Source organism: Globicephala melas, chromosome 3, assembly GCF_963455315.2.
Source record: "Globicephala melas chromosome 3, mGloMel1.2, whole genome shotgun sequence".
In the NCBI taxonomy this organism is placed as follows: domain Eukaryota; kingdom Metazoa; phylum Chordata; class Mammalia; order Artiodactyla; family Delphinidae; genus Globicephala; species Globicephala melas.
The window spans coordinates 152,482,378-152,500,113 of record NC_083316.1 but is presented as its reverse complement, the minus strand read 5'-3'; the positions used below and the strand labels follow the sequence as shown (position 1 = coordinate 152,500,113).

At 48.8% G+C, this 17,736-nt stretch overlaps 1 protein-coding gene across 1 annotated transcript in view; it reads left to right on the top strand.

Moving 5' to 3' along the window:
- Positions 1 to 17,736, top strand: part of COL23A1 (collagen type XXIII alpha 1 chain) — a 352,704-nt gene that overhangs the window by 270,639 nt on the left and 64,329 nt on the right. Inside the window, exon 3 of the mRNA XM_060296702.1 lies at positions 11,651 to 11,695. Coding sequence (XP_060152685.1) covers positions 11,651 to 11,695 — 45 coding nt within the window. The remainder of the gene's footprint in view (positions 1 to 11,650; positions 11,696 to 17,736) is intronic.

Genomic DNA, 17,736 nt, shown 5'->3' with positions numbered 1-17,736 from the left:
TTGAGTGTGTTTCCTGGACCAGCAGCAACAACATCCCCTGGGAACTTACTAAAAATGCAAATTCTCGATCACTCCAGCGCCACTGAATTTGAAACTAAGGGTGGGACCGAGAACCCCTGAGCACTTTGGAGGGTGACCCGGCCCTCCTGCACCCACAGAGCAGTACCAGACCTAGGATGGGAAAGGAGCTGCTTGTGTCTGCGTCTCTAGCCAGACGATGGCATCTGGATAGAGGGGAGAAGCCCCAGGCAGTCCCTAGTTCTTTTCCTTAAAAAAAAAAAAGAAAGAAAGAAAGAAAGAAAAAAGGCAAGTGCTTTGGAATTGGACACAGCAGGGTTTGAATCCCAGCTCTGCCACACACCAGGTGTATGACTTGGGACAAGTCCCTTCTCTTGTACTCCATTTGTAGGGTAGGGTAGATGCCACCTCCCTGGCAGGGGTGCTGAGCAGAACAGAAGAGTGAACACCTGTACAGCCCTGAGCACAATGCCTGGCATGTTGCAGGTCCACAAGCAGGAGCACCTTCCTTGCTTCCCACGGCATTCCAATACCCTGCTCCAGAGCTCTGGGAACAGCCAAAGTGGTGGTGACGTCTCCCCACGGCAGAAGTCTGACCTGGAGCTGTAGGCAGGAGCTGGGGCCTGTGTATGGGAGCTGCCACTCTCAGCAGGGGACTTCCAGCTTCCCAGGCAGGGCTCCTGCATGCCCTACCCAGGGGCCACCCTCCAGATAAGGCCAGCCCCAGCCAGAGCAGCACAGAACCTCGGGAGGGAAAGGAAGGGGCCACTTGTGTCTGAGGACACCAGGCCTCTCTGGCCAGACTGTGGCATCTGAATAGATGGGAGATGGTCCCAGGGAGTCCCCAATGTCCCCACAGCCAGGGGCCCTGGGGACCAGGTGAGCCTAGGAATCTTGATGGCTGTGCACAGCTGGCCTGCCCACACCCCACTTTCAGCTGCCCCAGCCCACAGGCCCCTGCCCACCGGTGCCTCCCTCTCAGGTAGTGCCACATAAGTCCAACATCCTCTACCCCCAACGTCCTCCACCCCAACGTCCTCCAGCCAGCCAGGGAGCAGACCTGTCCAGCCTCCTTCGACTCCAGACAGCTGTGGGGAGGACGGGACAGTCGAGCAGGTCCTGGAGAGGTTGGTTTCCAGGCACAGAGAAGGTCCTTACAGATGGAGAGTGGCACAATGAGGGCATGAGCACACCTGAGCTTGCAGGGACAGCGTGTCATGGGGTGGTCCCACTGGCGACGTAGCCAGTCCCCACCCTGTCACACTGTGTCATGGTTAGCGCCTCAGTGGGCCGGTATCTCTGGACCACAGAACCCAGAGACAGGACCCATGCCGGATCCATCATGGGATTCCCAGTGCCTGCAGGGCCTCCAGTGGATGTTTCGGGAATGACTACCTGAGTGACAGACTGAGGATTGGGTATTCAAATCCCCATTTGGGGCCTAGGAAACTGAGGGTCTGAGAGGTTAAATGTCATGTGTTATCTCAAAGGACCTTAGGACCTGGGGTCACTATCTCCAGTCCAAAGGTGAGGAGACAGACACCCTGAGGCAGGAATTGGCTTGCTCCAGGCCATACTAGTGAAAGCAGAATTTCTAAGACACAAACACAATCCTTCTTCTTTAGAAAACAGGCTTTGTGATGGTAGGGACCCTGTCTGTCTTGTTTACAAAGGTACAGGGGATGAAATCAGTCTTTTGAGTTTTATACCCTTCCACAGCTGCTCGGGAAGACAGCCTGGTAGGGCGTGGCCTATGATCCCAGAAAGACAGAGAGGGAGAGGAGGGCTATCTTCTCCCAAGGGAACCAGGAATGAACAGGAACACCAAGCACAGGACAAGCCTTTTTTCTGCTAGAAATGAAAAATGCTGCCCAGCTAAACAGAGTTACCATGTGACCCAGCAATTGTACTCTTAGATATATACCCAAAAGAATTGCAAGGAGGGACTCAAAGAGATACTTGTACATCAGTGTTCACTGAAGCATCAGGGTAGGTGGAAACAGCCCAAGTGTCCATCACCAAATGAATGGATAAACAAAATGGTGAACAGTGGAAGAATATTCAGCCATAAAAAGGAATGAAGTCCTGCTCCATGCTTGCTTTAGTCCGTTCAGGCTGCTATGACAAAAATACCATGGACTGAGTGCCTTAAACAGCAAATATTTATTTCTCACAGTGCTGGAAACTGGGAAGTCCAAGATCAAGGCACTGACAAATGTGGTATCTGGTGAGAGCCCACTTCTGTTCATAGATGGCCATCTTCTTGTATCTTCACATGGCAGAAGGTATGAGGAAACTCCCTAGGGTCTCTTTTATAAGGGCACTAATCCCATTCATGATGGCTCCACCCTCATGACCTAGTCACCTTCCGAAGGCCCCATCTCCTAATAGCATTGCCACATTGGGAGTTAGGATTTTGATATATGAATTCTGGGAGGACACAAATATTCAGTCTATAACCAAGCTGCAACATGGATGAAACTTGAAGATGTTATTCTAAGTGAAATAAACCAGACACAAAAGGTCAAATACTATATGATTCCACTCATATGAGGTACCTAGTGTAGGCAGATTCATAGAGACAGAAAGGAGACTGGTGGTTTCCAGGGACTGGGGGAGGGGGAATAGAGGGTTATTGTTTCATGGGTATGGAGTTTCAGTTTTACAAGATGAAAAGAGCTATGGAGGTAGGGATGATAGGGATGGTCGTACAACAGTGTGAAAGTACTTAATACCACTGAATTGTACTTTTTTTTTTTTTTTTGGCTCCATAGGGTCTTCGTTGTTGTGTGCAGCCTTTCTCTAGTTGTAGCGAGCGGGGGCTACTCTTCGTTGCGGTACGAGGGCTTCTCATTGTGGTGGCTTCTCTTGTTGCAGAGCACGGGCTCTAGGCGCGTGGGCTTCAGTAGTTGTGGCACACAGGCTCAGTAGCTGTGGTGCACGGGCTTAGTTGTTCCACAGCAAGTGGGATCTTCCCATACCAGGGATTGAAACTGTGTCCCTGCGTTGGCAGGCATATTCTTAATCGCTGTACCACCAGGGAAGTCCTCTGAGCTGTACTCTTCAAAATGGTTAAGATGCTAAGTTTTATGTATATTTTATCACAATTTTTAAAAAATATTAACATTTTTTAAAATATAATGTAATATACCAAAAACTATTGGGTGGTTCATATGGTATGTGAATTATATCCCAGTAAAGCTGTTTAAAAAAATTATGCTGCTCATAACACTGCTGGACACAGTGTGCCGACCCTTCCAGGGCCAGGATAAAGAACTGCAGATGTTGAAGCACATGGGCCTGCCCACACCCCAGCGTTTGAGTGTGCGGGGAGGGCCATGGGACCCCTAGGCCCCCATAAGGGGCCAGTGGCTGAAGGACAGGAAGCCACTGCTTTACTAGGGAAGGAGGAGCAGGAAGACGGCAGAGTCGCCCCCTAGCAGCCTGTCTTCAGTGGACAAGGGCCAGGGAATTCAGACCCAGCTCTTGACTGCTGACACTCTCCAGTGGGAGCCGTGGTCCTTGCCCTGGCCCTGGAGGTCAAGAAAAACAAATGGTGACTCACTTGGGCCCCTTGGGAGTGTGAGTCAATAGTGCAGGGAACTGTGTGAGGCCTCACGGGCCAGGATGCCGGGAGCAGCCCAGCAGGGGCCTCTGCAGAACTTTTCCACTCAGCCTCTTGGCTGCTCTGGGGTGTGTGGTCAGTGAAGCTGGAGCAGCTTCCTCAGAACTTAAAGTCCTGTCAGCGGGCAGCAGAGGAGCCCGAGCTGCGGGGCCACTTGACCTTGGGCAGCCCCTCTCCCACTCTGTAACAGGGACGCTGGTGTCCCTGCCTCATGGGTCTGCTGCAAGAATTATGTGAGGTGCCAGCAGGTGATGGCAGCAGGTACCTCATCAGTGACACCTTGGTGCCCTCCTACCACCAGAACAGAGTTCATTCATGCTCTGACCATTTGTTTAGCACCAACCCATGTGTCACTATTGCCTATCAGGCGATAGCTATGAACCAGCACACAGGAGCCCTATCCTCAGGGAGCTGACATCCTAGTGAGGAGAGAGAAACCATAAACACTAAAGAGCAAATAAAATAAATAAACCAGGTAATTTTGCTAGAGATAAGTGACTGGAAGAAAATAAAACAAGAAAACATGCCAGAGAGGGTGATCAGTGAAGGTGTCCAGGAAGCTCAACAAAGAGTCCACCATGCAGAATAGCCCCAGCCATGCGAGGAGAGCCCCAGGACAGAGGGAACAGCTGGTGCAAAGGCCCTGAGTTAGGACCGGCCTGGCTGGCTTGAGAAGCAGAAAGAAGGCTGTGTGGCAGGGGGTGTAGGTGGGGAGTGAGGGGGAGCAGTGGGAGATGGGGCAGTGTGGAGAGCCTCCTTGCTCACAGGCTGCCCACTGAAGTGACCAACCATCTGGTTTGCCTGGGACTGTCCCAGTTTTAGCACCAAAAGGCCCAGGAAACCCCTCAGTCCTGAGCACACTGGGATAGTTGGTCACACTAGTGCCCACTTGCTTCCCTTATTTCCTGGATGCGGAAGTGAAAGTACCCTAGGCCCTTCTGGGGGCTGGCATGCCCTTCCCTCAGCAGAGCTCTGTTCTCCTGTTCGCAGGAGTGGGAGGCCTGGGTCCAGCGCCCTTAGGGTCAAGTTGCCTTGGAATGGGTGGGATAAGCTGAGTGGCCAGCTTTTCCCTGAGGGTCACTTCCTAAGTCCATGTCCACCAGCGTGCTGGCCATGCTCTGAAGGCCTCACTTGCTCTTTTCTAGGACCTTCTGACTGGACTTTTAACATGTAGGTTATGAGAAATTCTCATGGAAATCAAAGCTCACATGAAGGGCTTTTAAGCTTAAAAAAATAAAATATTTGGGTTGGCCAAAATTTCGCTCTGTTTTTTCCGTAAGATGGCTCTAGCCAGTAGCGCTTAGTTGTCTTTAACTTCATTCAAAACAAATTTGTTAGATTGTATTGTGACAGCTGTCATATCGGTGCATTTTTTTAAAAACTTATCAAAATTGGTGAATTTTTGTGTAGCCATTTTAATATTGAAGATGGAAGAAAAAAAGCAACATTTTCAGCATATTATGCTTTATTATTTCAAGAAGCGTAAAAATGCAACTGGAATGCAAAAAAAAGAGATTTGTGCGGTGTATTGAGAAGGTGCTGTGACTGATGGAACGTGTCAAAACTGGTTTGCAAAGTTTCATGGAGATTTCTCGCTGGACGATGCTCCACGGTCAGGTAGACCAGTTGAAGTTGAAGTTGATAGCGATCAAATTGAGACATTAATTGAGAACAATCAACGTTACACCACATGGGAGAGAGCCAACATACTCAAAATAACCAAATCAAGTGCTGAAAATCATTTGCACCAGCTTGGTTGTGTCAATCACTTTGATGTTTGGGTTCCACGTAAGTTAAGCGGAAAAAAAACCTTCTTGAGTGTATTTCCACATGCGATTCTCTACTTAAACGTAATGAAAACATTCCATTTTTATAACAAATTGTGACGGGCAATGAAAAGTGGATACTGTACAATAATGTGGAACGGAAGAGATTGTGGAGCAAGTGAAATGAACCACCAACAACCACACCAAATAAAGGTCTTCATCCAAAGAAGGTGGTGTTGTGTATATGGTGGGATTGGAAGGGAGTCCTCTATTATGAGCTCCTTCCAAACGATTAATTCCAACAGGTACTGCTCCCAACTAGACCAACTGAAAGCAACACTCGATGAAAAGTGTCAATAAGGAAACGCATAATCTCCCATCGGGATAATGCAAGACCGCATGTTTCTTTTTTTTTTTTTTAGCATCTTTATTGGAGTACAATTGCTTTACAGTGGTGTGTTAGTTTCTGCTTTATAACAAAGTGAATCAGCTATACATAGTTTCTGCTTTATAACAAAGTGAATCAGCTATACATATACATATATCCCCATATCTCCTTCCTCTTAAATCTCCCTCCCACCCTCCCTATCCCACCCCTCTAGGTAAGACTGCATGTTTCTTTGATGACCAGGCAAAAACTGTTACAGCTTGGCTGGGAAGTTCTGATTCATTGACGTATTCACCAGACGTTGCACCTTCGGATTTCCATTCATTTTGGTCTTTACAAAATTCTCTTGGACTTCCCTGGTGGTGCAGTGGTTGAGAATCCGCCTGCCAATGCAGGGGACGCAGGTTCGATCCCTGGTCCAGGAAGATCCCACATGCTGCGGAGCAACTAAGCCCACGAGCCACAACTACTGAAGGCTGCATGCCTAGAACCCGTGCTCCGCAACAAGAGAAGCCACCGCAATGAGAAGCCCACGAACCGCAACGAAGAGTAGCCCCTGCTCGCCGCAACTAGAGAAAAGCCCACGCACAGCAACGAAGACCCAATGCAGCCAAAAAAAAAAAATTCTCTTAATGGAAAAATTTTCAATTCCCTGGAAGACTGTAAGAGGCACCTGGAATAGTTCTTTGCTCAAAAAGATAAAAAAGTTTTAAAAGTTATAAAAAAGCCTTTCTTGACTTGTCTGAGCCTCAGTTTCCCCAATCTTTAGAGAAAAAAGTGTGGAGAGGGTTTAAAGCATTTTTCAGAACTGAGTATAGATTCAATTAGATAAATTGCACAAAAGCTCCTGCCCTTAGGGGCTGGCAGGAGGGAGGAGCAGGGGCTGGGGTATGGGCGGGGAGGCGGTGGGTTGCTGAGTGACTGTTGGAGCCAGGGGAAGAGGGAGAGGGAGGGGCCTGGGCAGGCTGTCCCCTGGTTGGCCCCAGGGTTGTGAGAGGACAGCAATAAAGCAAGCGTTGCTGAAGGAGGTATCATCAGGGGAGGGAGGTGCCGGGAAGGATTGAGGGAGACCACCACTGCGAGAACCAGGTCCTCACTGCTCAGGCCTCCCTGGAGCCTGTTGGCGTTCAGGCCCCTTTTGGAGTTGGTCAGTGACATGAGGGCTCCAGCCCAACCAGAGATGAGATTTTTATCAGTTAGAAATGGTTCCAGTTTGTCTGGCCTCGAACAGTGCTTGAGAAAAGCATCATCCTCCCTGGAGTTACTTAATGTGCAGATGGTTGTCACAAGGGTAATTTAGCAGCGAGCTGGAGCCTTCACCAGCCCATGCGATGCCTGAAACCTCAGGATTTCTTTGAGAAATCTCATTCCCAGACCACTCAGCCCGGGCATCCTGATCCCTAGGCCCACAGACAGACTGTGATTAGGGACCTGGAAAAGCTCCAGACTGTCCCTGCCCCTGTGGGCTCAAGGTCAGGGTGTAATGAGGGCTTCGCCAGCCTCTGGACTCAAACCCTGCCCTCTATACCATACTTGAGCTATACTGAAATATAGCTGCCCTGTCTCAGGCTTCACCCACCTTGGGAAGCACATAACCAATGTACATCAAGTCCCCAGATTCTAATGGCCCAGAGGCCCCTGCAGCCAGTTATTTCTTGGGGTCCCAAATAGGCCCCTCTTTTGTGCCCCCAAGCTGGTGTGTCTGCTGCCAGCTCATCTGTTTAACAGTTCTGCAAGGCAGGTATAGTTGCCATCACCCCTAAAATTTTATCCTCACGGATTGGGAACCCAAAGCTCAGAGAGGTTGAGTAACTTGCTCCAGGTTAAACAGCTTCCTTTCAGTCATGTCTTTTCCCCTTCTGCACCAGCATCACCTGTTGGTATCTGTTGCTCAAAGCCTCTGGAAGGAAACTTTGCAGGTGCCACCATGGCAGCACCCACTGTGAAACACCAGCGTCCCCATGGCTGCCAGCCCCTGACCCAGAGCCGTGTGGGTCACACAGAGGTGAGAACAGCCTGAACTGGTCTTCATCACCTGGAGACTCTCCAGCCGGGACGGTTTTTCCAGCAGCATCCTTGGGCAAGACCTGAGTTTCTCCATCTATACATCAGCAGGTCGATCAAGACAGACTCCCAGGTGCCTTCCAGAGCAGCCTGAGTGTCTGAGTCTGTGCCAGAAGTGGGAAACATTCTGCCACTGTAGAAAGGAAGGAACAGAAGAAAACCAAGAAGCGGAAAGCTCTGAGGCAAACTGCTAGGCCAGGAGCCTGGTTTTGCTTGTTCGGAGAACATCTGAGCTGCAGCCAGCTGGCCAGGCTATCCCTGGGAGCCCAGATCAATCTGCTGCAGGCCTGGCCCAGATGCCAGAGGGCCACAACCCATCTGCCCTGCTGCTCGCCCCAGGGTGGCCACCCCTTCCATTGTCAAGGCTGCCTGCCTGGGGGTTCAACATATCTGGCACAGCTGCCCTTGCACCTTAAGAATCACAGACTGATGATGAAGGGATCCGCAAGGCGCCAGCTGTGTGGCCTTAGGCAAATCTTTTCACCTCACTTAAGCCTCAGAGTTCCCCTCTATACAGGGCATACCAGCATCTTCTTCAGAGGGCTGAGTAGGGAATAGATGAGCTCCTTGGATGAGCCACAGGAGATCTGGAGCACAAAGGATTCCAAGTTCCTATTTGCTGGATGAGTAGCTGGCCTGGCACCTAGTAGATGCTGAACCAGGGCTGCTGCCCATGGCCGGCCCTCAGCACCTGACAATCTAGAAACTCATGAAAGGCCGTCCTTCCTGCCTTCCCCACTACAGGTTCCACAATCCAGGCCTTGTGTGTGCAAGGCCTCTCTGTTTGCAAAAGCAGCAGACAGGGAGCCTAGTGGTCAGCATGGGACTCAGCTCTGGCATTCCCCGCTCCCAGGGCCTCTATTTGATCAAGGCTGGCAGGCCTCACCACCTCCATCACCTGCCGTAGGGAGAAAGGAGAGAAAGTATCTTTCATCTCAACAGCTTTGCCCATCAAATAAGATAGTCTTGCATCTCTTCTAAGCCATGGATCTTGTTAGATTTGACAGTCTTTTAAAGAGATTGCCAAGAAATGGTAAAGAGGGACCCTAGGCTGCACAAGATGCGGACTGCACACTGCAGTGGACTACCTTCTGTTAGGAGGAGGACAAACGAGTCACAGCAGGAAGGGTGGGTGGAAGAGGCTAAGTGTGGGGGCAACCTTTGCCTGACACCAAGGAGGAAGGGGTCTCAGTTAAGTGTGGGGCAAGAGGATGCCTCGGACAGCTCCCAGGTGGTTTCTGGCTTGGCTCTGTGGGTACTGATCATACCTACACCTAGGAGAGAAGAGAACGCTGTTGGGAGCACACGGAGAATTGGGAGATGATTTTGGGTTTGGACATGTTGCCTCTCAATAGAATTATCTTGGAGACAGTTGAATGAGTATGAACCTTAGAAGAGTGGGTTGACCAGTTGTCAGTTTGTGAGCTGTTCACACAGAGGCCTCCAGGATCTGGTTTGAATTGGCCTGCAGAGAGTTCACAAGCCTCAGTCTCCTTTACTTAAGCCCTTTCAGTTGGGAGTCCTGTCCAGCCTGCCAGGGCTACAGCCCCACAGGCCCTGTGCACTCAACAGCCCCCAGGACCCCCACCCAGTCCAGGCCTGCTGGGAGCTTCCCCCAAAGGCCCTGGGAGGCGGGGCACCCCACCCTGCCTGGGCAGCTGCCCACTTGCTAGCATCTTCCTCATTGGGCCTTCTGCCTAACCATGCCACCCAGGAGACCCACCCCGAAAAATCCATTAGTTCAGCCACCTCAGCGGCAGTAAATGTCATCATCTGGCTTGAGTTTCCCAGATGGAGAATTTTACAGTCGTACCCAGTAATGACCGTTAGAAAACCATGGCGCTGCTTTAGCTTTCATGTCCAGGAAGAGCCTGGCTTACTCTCCCACTCTTGGGCCCCTTTCCTGCCACACCCCATACGTCAGCCTGAGGCCCAGGGCGAGTAAGCGACCTTGCTGAGCCAAGCACAGGCCTTTTATAGCCTGGTGAGAGCACAGAATCCAGGGACCAGTTTGCTGGACCTTGTGAGTGAAAGCTGGGCCTCTTCTCTCCTACAACCAAAGGAGCATGATGCTGGGTGTGCCATTGGGGTCCCTCTTCCCACACCCTCACTCACCCTGAAAACAGATGTGCCTGGATAGAACGGGCCAAACACCGGCCAGCCTCACGAGGTTTCCAGGCGCTGTCAGCCCCATGAAGGAGCCGGGAGGAGAGCAGGATGCATGTTTAGCCGTGAGGGGTCTGAGATGTTGGTGAGACACCCACATGGAGGTGTTGAAAGCAGTTGTCCATGCACTGCAGGTGTTGCAGGCCTTGGCTGAGATCACTGACCTGGAGGCTCTTCATAAGCTGTTACACTGGTGTGAGGAGCTATTGTTTGTTATGGGGGTGCCAGAATCTCAGCCTCGCTAATCAACACAGCCCTGAGCCATTCCAGCATAAAACTCAAGGTCTCTGTCTGGTCTCGGGAAAAGTCAAGGGCTATGTAACTGGCATGAATTTCTACTCCCAGAATTCAGGGGTACATCACTTATATGGTCAAATGATTTTAGACAAAGGCGCCAAGGCTACACAATGGGGAAAAGATAGTCTCTTCAACAAATGCTGTTGAGAAAACTGGATACCCACATGCAAAAGAATGAAGTTGGGCCCTTACCTTATACCATACACAAAAATTAGCTCAAAAGGTTAAAAGGTTAAAATTAACTCAAAGGTAACAAAAGCAAAAATAGACAAATTGGACTACATCAAGCTTTAAAACTTCTGCACAGAGAAGGAAAACAGGAGGAAGAATCAGGGGTAGTTAGACTAACAGGGAGTGAAAACGGAGACAGAGAGGGGAAGGCAAGGGAGCGTCAGGGAGGTTTGCAGCAGGGCTCCAGGAGCGGCGCCGGGATGAGGGCGCGCTGGCTGAGGCCTCAGCCCTCCACTCCCAGGCCAGGCGAGCTGTGCTCTGGGCCCTGCTGCCGCCAGGTTCTGGGTTCCATGACCCAGAGCCCTCTTCCTCTTCAGCATCGCAGTCACTCAGGTCTCGGGGGCTGACATGGGCCGAGGGGCAGAAGGCAGAGGCAGGATGATCTGCATCAGATTCAGAAAGTGCAAAAATGTATGGATAAGACTGGATACGGAAAAGAATGTGCATTGGAGTGTACATTATGTGCAATAAATCACAAGAAATTTATAAGCGGCTCCCTGGAGCTGTGGGGGAGGGGAGAGAGGTGCCAAAAAGTCTAGTGAGCAAAAGGAAGTACATGGATAGGATAGAGCCTGTTACCACCGAGTTTAAACATTTGAGATGCCATGATAGTGTCTTTATGTGGTGCGTTGTCTCTGTTGTTTTATTTTAGTGAATATTAAAAAGCATTTGTCCGGGCTTTTGTAAGTTAACTCCCACCCTCAGCCTTATTTTTCTTGAAAATGTGAAGTTTCTCAGTGGCAAAACTCTTCTGCCTCAAGAGTTTCTAGGTAGTAAACCTTTTTGAATGGGAAAGGACTTGGGAATGAAATAATGAACAGTTAATTGAATAACTAAATGAATGAGTGAGGGATGAGAACGCAGCCAACAGGGGAGGATCCAGAGGAGCAGGGGGGAGGGAGGCGCAGGAGATGGCGCTTTATCCCCACTCCTCTCCCCTCCCCCAGCCAGCAAGGTGGTGAGCTGGCTGCCCCCAGGCTGCTGTTATGGGTGTGGGTTGGGGGGTGGTGATGCGGTGGTGCTGGCCGCAGGCAGGCTGTGCCCAAGCTCACTGGGTTCCCTTCTTAATGAGTCCGTCCTTGTTTTCCTGTCTAGGCCCCCCTGGACGGCGTGGCAAGCCTGGAAGAAGAGGTGATCCCGGTGAGTCCCAGGTTTTCTTAATTACTAAACCCAGGCCTGGAAGTCTGCCCTTGACCTGGGACCTGGCTGGAGGTGCCAATCCTTGCACCACCCCATAACTCAGGACCTTTGGTCCTGGGCCAGGTCTTTGTGTCCCCTCCAATTCCAGCCACTGTCCCCAGAGCTGCAGTGCCCAGTGCTGCCTTTCTTGGCTTCTTGACACCATTCCAGTGTTACAGTTCCAGTGACAGTCCCCTCTATGCCCTTGGCCACCTCCCAAATCTCATTATCAGCCTCAGAAACTTTAATCCCTGGTCTCCCACTCTGAAACGGCCTCTTGTCTTTGCGGGACTCGCTACTGTGGGTCCCTCAACACAAGATGGTTCTCCTGTGTGTCCCCATCCCTCCCCTGACATGGCCTGTCCTTCCCTTGGCAGAGGCACCAGGAGAAGATCCTTTCCATACCTTCCATGCAACCTGCAGACTCACCTGTACTCACCGCCAGCCTCCCTCCTGCCACCTTCATTTCACCCAAAATGCACTCTCTCTGCGTGTGCCCTTCCCCCAACTCACAGTGAAGCTTCCCTCAGAGGCTACACACCCCTACCCCACTCCCATCTCCTCTGCCTTGCCTTCCACTCCTCCCAGCCCCTCCAGTCTCTTCTCACTGTCACGCCACTCACATCCTTTTGACGAAAGTTACCACTGACCACCTGATCGCCGTACCAGCAGACACAGATGCGTTGCTGTCTCTCTTCCTGGGCCTCACATTGGCCATTCCCCTGGGTCCCCCTCTGACTCTTGCCTGCGTTTCCTCCCACATCTCTGACCCCTTCTCGTATGCCTTTCCTATGGGGCCCACTTGCCTCTTAAATGGATCTGCCCTTGGCCCTCTTCTCTCTCTCCCACCCCTGTGGCTCCGGCGCCCCCATAATGCTGATGACGCCCCCACTTCCTGCCTCCAGCCAGTCATCTCCTCTGGACCCAGAGGTTGGACCTGGCCCCAGTGAACCCAGCACTTCCCCCAGCTGCTCTCCTCTAGTTCCCCATTGCAGGGAGGGGGCCTCCAGCCGCCTGCTTCCCTATGCAGACACCAGGGCATCATCCTTAATCCCTCCCTCCCCACTCCCCCACCAAATCCCCATCAGCCTCCTCCTCAGTATGTCACAGCACTGTCCTCATCAGCACAGCCTCCTGCAGTTCTCACCACTGTTCCTCCCATGTCCCCTACCTCCAGCCTCATTGTGGATGTCTGGGGCCCTCCCACTCTGAACCTGTACTCTTATGTCCTCCCTACCCCCAGAATGTCTCCTCCTCTACCTGGACTCTTACCCCAAATTCACTATTCTTTGTCCTTTCAGTCTAGCTCAAGCATCTTCTCCAGAAAGGCTTATATCTAATCCCTCTGGCTGGGGCTATCACCAACCCAGCCAAGAGCCTGGTGCAGAGGAGGCTCCAGGGAATGGAAATGCACAGAACAGTGAATGAATGAAAGAATACACATGTGCTCAGCCCCTAAGCAAATTCATAAAGAGAGCATGGTGGTAAAGGCAGATTGAGCCTGGGAGAAAGGGGGCAGGTTCTCTCTGAACCTCAGACTCTTCTTCCTGAAACTGGGCATGGGCCTCTTGTCCTCTCGTTTTGCTGCGTGCTTGCGCTATCTAGGTCCCTACATAGAAGCCCTCCAGATAAACTCCCCAGAGTTCACTGGAAGGAAACACCTTTCCTGGCACTCTGTTTGCTTTGACTTCCAGAAGCTGAGGACTGTTTTGTGTTTGATTGCAATGGATTTTGTGTGTAATCACCTACCTGCACCATCAGCCAAATACACACTTCATCACTCAGTTCTTATTTCTGCCCTCGTAAAAGGTTTTATTGCCTTTTATTGTAAGCTCCTGAAGTCCTTTTTGGAAGAAGATGAGGAATACATAGTGACTTTTTTTAGGACAAAGTATAATATTACTCAACTTACTCAAAAACCCATTAGAATTATGATTCCAATTTACAACTGATCTAAAAGTCAAAGAAAGACAAGGACTTACTGGGCCCCTGACACTGCCCTGGGTCCTTTCAAGTCCTTCATCTCACGTGATCCTCACAGAGCTCTGCAAAAGATAAAAATATGTTATTATCCCCATTTTGCAGATAAGGAAACTGAGGCTCCAAGGGGAGAAGTGTCTCATCTAAGGTCAGCTGCTGGGCAAGGGATGGGCAGCATCTCCTCCCCTTCACTGCCCTTTCCCACGCGATGTCCTGATTCTCTGCCTGTCACAGAATGGTGTGAGTAGCACAGAGCAGATGTCCCTCTCTGATTAGCTTTGGCTGGGCCTTGTGTTTATTTCTAGATAGTTTCACACACATGCACCTCTTGGCTTTGGGCCCTTTCCTTGTACAAACCAGGCTTTTTTTCACCCCAGGGAGAAAGGCTCTTTTTTGCCTGGTGGGACAATATCTGGCTGAGATGGCTTCTTTCTGCTGCTGCAGACCTGCAGACAGAGCCGACCCTGCCCGCCTGTGGGGATGGGTTCTCTCCAGCTCCCAGTGGGAGCCTTTGTCTGGAATATGGCTCACAGGTCCTACAGTGTTTTTGTGTCTCTATTGTAGTGGAGTGGATTTTTCATCTCCCCACTGGCCTATTTCTCAGCTGGGGAAACCGAGCACTACCCTTGGTATTCCCTTTCTAGGGAACTTAGACAGTATTTTTTCTCCTTCCAGACTTCCCTTTCCCCAAGAGCATCCATCACTCTACCCTGGCTCCCCCAGCCCCCTAGATCCCTCCCTCAGTCGCAGCACTCCCTGCAGTGCTGGTGGTCTGCTCTGCAAACATGTCCTTCTCCACCAAAGCACAGGCTCCTCAGAGAAGGAGCTTGACCCGCAGGCACTAAAGATATGGTCAACAAATGCTTGTTGACGGGAAAGAGGGAGGGAAGGGAGGAGGGAGAGAGAAAGAGGGACTTTTTAGGAAGCAGGAAGAGACAAGGATGAAAACAATCAAATCCTGCTTGGCTGATGCTTGTGCTAAAGCTACAGAGACAAAAGGAGGTACTCACCAAATCTCTGCAGCCGCCAGCCTTAGGTCAGCAGTTTTAGTGTCAGGGTTTTTTATCCACCCTGGCCCCAAGAAACCCTTTCTAAAAATACAGTGGAAGAATCACTACTGGGATGGTAGAGATAGGACTTCTGAAAATCTGTTCCTCCATAAAAGCAGCAAGAACACTAGGAAAAATTGACCTTTTCAGAATCCTGGAAATTAACATCTGGTAACAACCTAAGAAATGTTAATTTAAGAAAAAGGTCTGAAACTTGCTGAGAACAGTGAGGTTTGTAGCATTTTAATTTGCCCATCTCCCCAGCCCCATGGTAGCCTTAAAAACCATCACAGCCTCACAATCACAGTACCTGTGAAAACTAGTAGCCGTTGGAGGTGGCAGAACAACTTTGAAGCTCCCCAAATGCTCATTCTCTGAAACTTGTCACTGTTTGTTAGCTCCCTGGAAAAGCCCATACACAAAACTCGTCTTTTTTGACCTGATGCAGAGCTCACTTACTGGGAAAAGCCCTATCCCCAGAGTGCTTGCCAAATACACTCAGCAGCAGTTGTTTAACTTTGCAGCTGCCTGAGGTGGCAATACAAGTTGGAGCAAACAAGAAGCTGACACAAAAACTTAAATGAAAATCTAGGGGTTGAGCTGTCCAAAGGGGCTTTGAAATGCTCCCATATACCTGGGGATCTAGAAGACACATGCCCATGCAGGGAAAGACCTAAAAATCCCCAGTCTCTCACCTCTGGCTGACCTTGAGTCTCCACTCAAGCAAGAAGTAAAGGCAAAAGCAGAGTTGTAACCTGATAGAGTGTTGAAGTTATGCTCAACACACACAAAGAGCCCCTCAGAACAGAATGGGAGACTTACCAGATCAAGGCATTAAAGAAAACCTCTGTCTTAAGCTGACAATTAAGCAAAGCAAGCAGAGAATTCAGTAGCTGCACATGATAAAGAGTACACATTTCAGAGAATTAGCTCAAAAAAGCCCCTGAACAAACAACAACAACAACAAACCCTGGAAAGGAAGAGGGATATCTAGTTTCCAGAGTAGCCATATTAGATTATTTGATGCCCAATTTTTAACAAAGACACACAAAGATACAAGAAAATATGGCAATGAAAAAAAAAAAGAGGAAAAAAAGCAGTCAGTAAAAACTGTCAGTGAGGAAGCCCAGATGAACTTACTAGACAAAGGTTTTATATTGGCTATTATACATATGTTCAAAGAACTAAAGGAAACCATGTCTAAAGAATTAAAGGAAACCATAAGAATTATGTGCCACCAAATGGAGATTATCAATAAAAAGATAGAAAGTATTTTTTAAAGAAACCAAATAGAAATTCTGGAGCTGTAAAGTACAATAACTGAAATGAAAAATTCACTAAAGGGGCTCAACAGATTTGGGCTGGCAGAAGAAAGAATCAGCAAACTTGAAGACAGGTCAATTGAGATGATCCTGTCTAAGGAAGAGAAAGAAAAAAAGAATGAAGAAAAATGAACAGCATCACAGAGATCTGTGGGACACTATCAAGTGTGCCAACATTTATATAATGGGGGCCTCAGTAGGGGATAAGAGAAAGAGGCAGAAGGAATATATGAAGAATTAATGGCCAAAATCTTCCCAAATATGAAGAAAACATTAATCTGCACATCTAAGAAGCTCAACAAACTCCAAGTAGAATAAACTCAAAGAGATCCAAATCTAAGTACATCATAGCCACATTACCAAAAGGAAAAAAATGAAGAAAGAATCTTTTTTTTAAAAAACACCATGGTGGCCACTTCACCACTGACCTTGGCAACTTCCATGGCCGAGAGCTGGATCCTCCCACTTCTCGACACGCACAGAAGAAAGAATCTTAAAAGCAGCGAAAGAACAATGACTCATCACAGAAAAAGGATCCTCAATAAGATTAATAGCTGATTTCTCATCAAAAACCATGAAAGCCAAAAGGCAGTTAGTATGACATATTCAAAGTGATGAAAAAAAGAAAAACTGTCAAAAAAGACATCTATAGCCAGAAGAACTATACTTGAAAAGTGAAGAAGAAATTAAGACATGCCCAAGTAAACAATAATGAAGAGAATTCATCACTAGCATCCTGCTCTACAAGAAATACTGAAGGGACTCCTTCAGTATGAAATTAAAGGACACTAGACAGTAATTTAAATCCACACACAGAAATAAAGAGCTTCAGTGAGGTAACTACACAGGTAAATATGAAAGACAGTATAAATGTCTTTATTTTTTTTAATTTCTGGCTGCACCCTTGCTTAGTTCCCCAACCAGGGATCGAACACACACCCCCTGCAGGGGAAGCACAGAGTCTTAACCACTGGGCGACCAGGGAAGTCCCAAAATATATATATATATATATTTAATTTTATTTTATTAATTTTTTTACACAGCAGGTTCTTATTAGTCATCAATTTTATACACATCAGGGTATACATGTCAATGCCAATCACCCAATTCATCACATCAGCATCCCCAACCCCCCGCCGCTTCCCCCCATTGGTGTCCATACGTTTGTTCTCTGAGACAGATCTGTGTCTCAATTTCTGCCCTGCAAACTGGTTCATCTGTACCATTTTTCTAGGTTCCACACATATTCGTTAATATACGATATTTGTTTTTCTCTTTCTGACTTACTTCACTCTATATGACAATCTCTAGATACATCCACGTCTCAACAAATGACCCAATTTCATTCCTTTTTATGGCTAATATTCTATTGTATATATGTACCACATCTTCTTTATCCATTCATCTGTCGATGGGCATTTAGGTTGCTTCCATGACCTGGCTATTGTAAATAGTGCTGCAATGAACATTGGGGTGCATGTGTCTTTTTGAATTATGGTTTTCTCTGGGTATATGCCCAGTAGTGGGATTGCTGGATCATATGGTAATTCTCTTTTTAGTTTTTTAAGGAACCTCCATACTGTTCTCCATAATGGCTGTATCAATTTACATTCCCACCAACAGTGCAAGAGGGTTCCCTTTTCTCCAAACC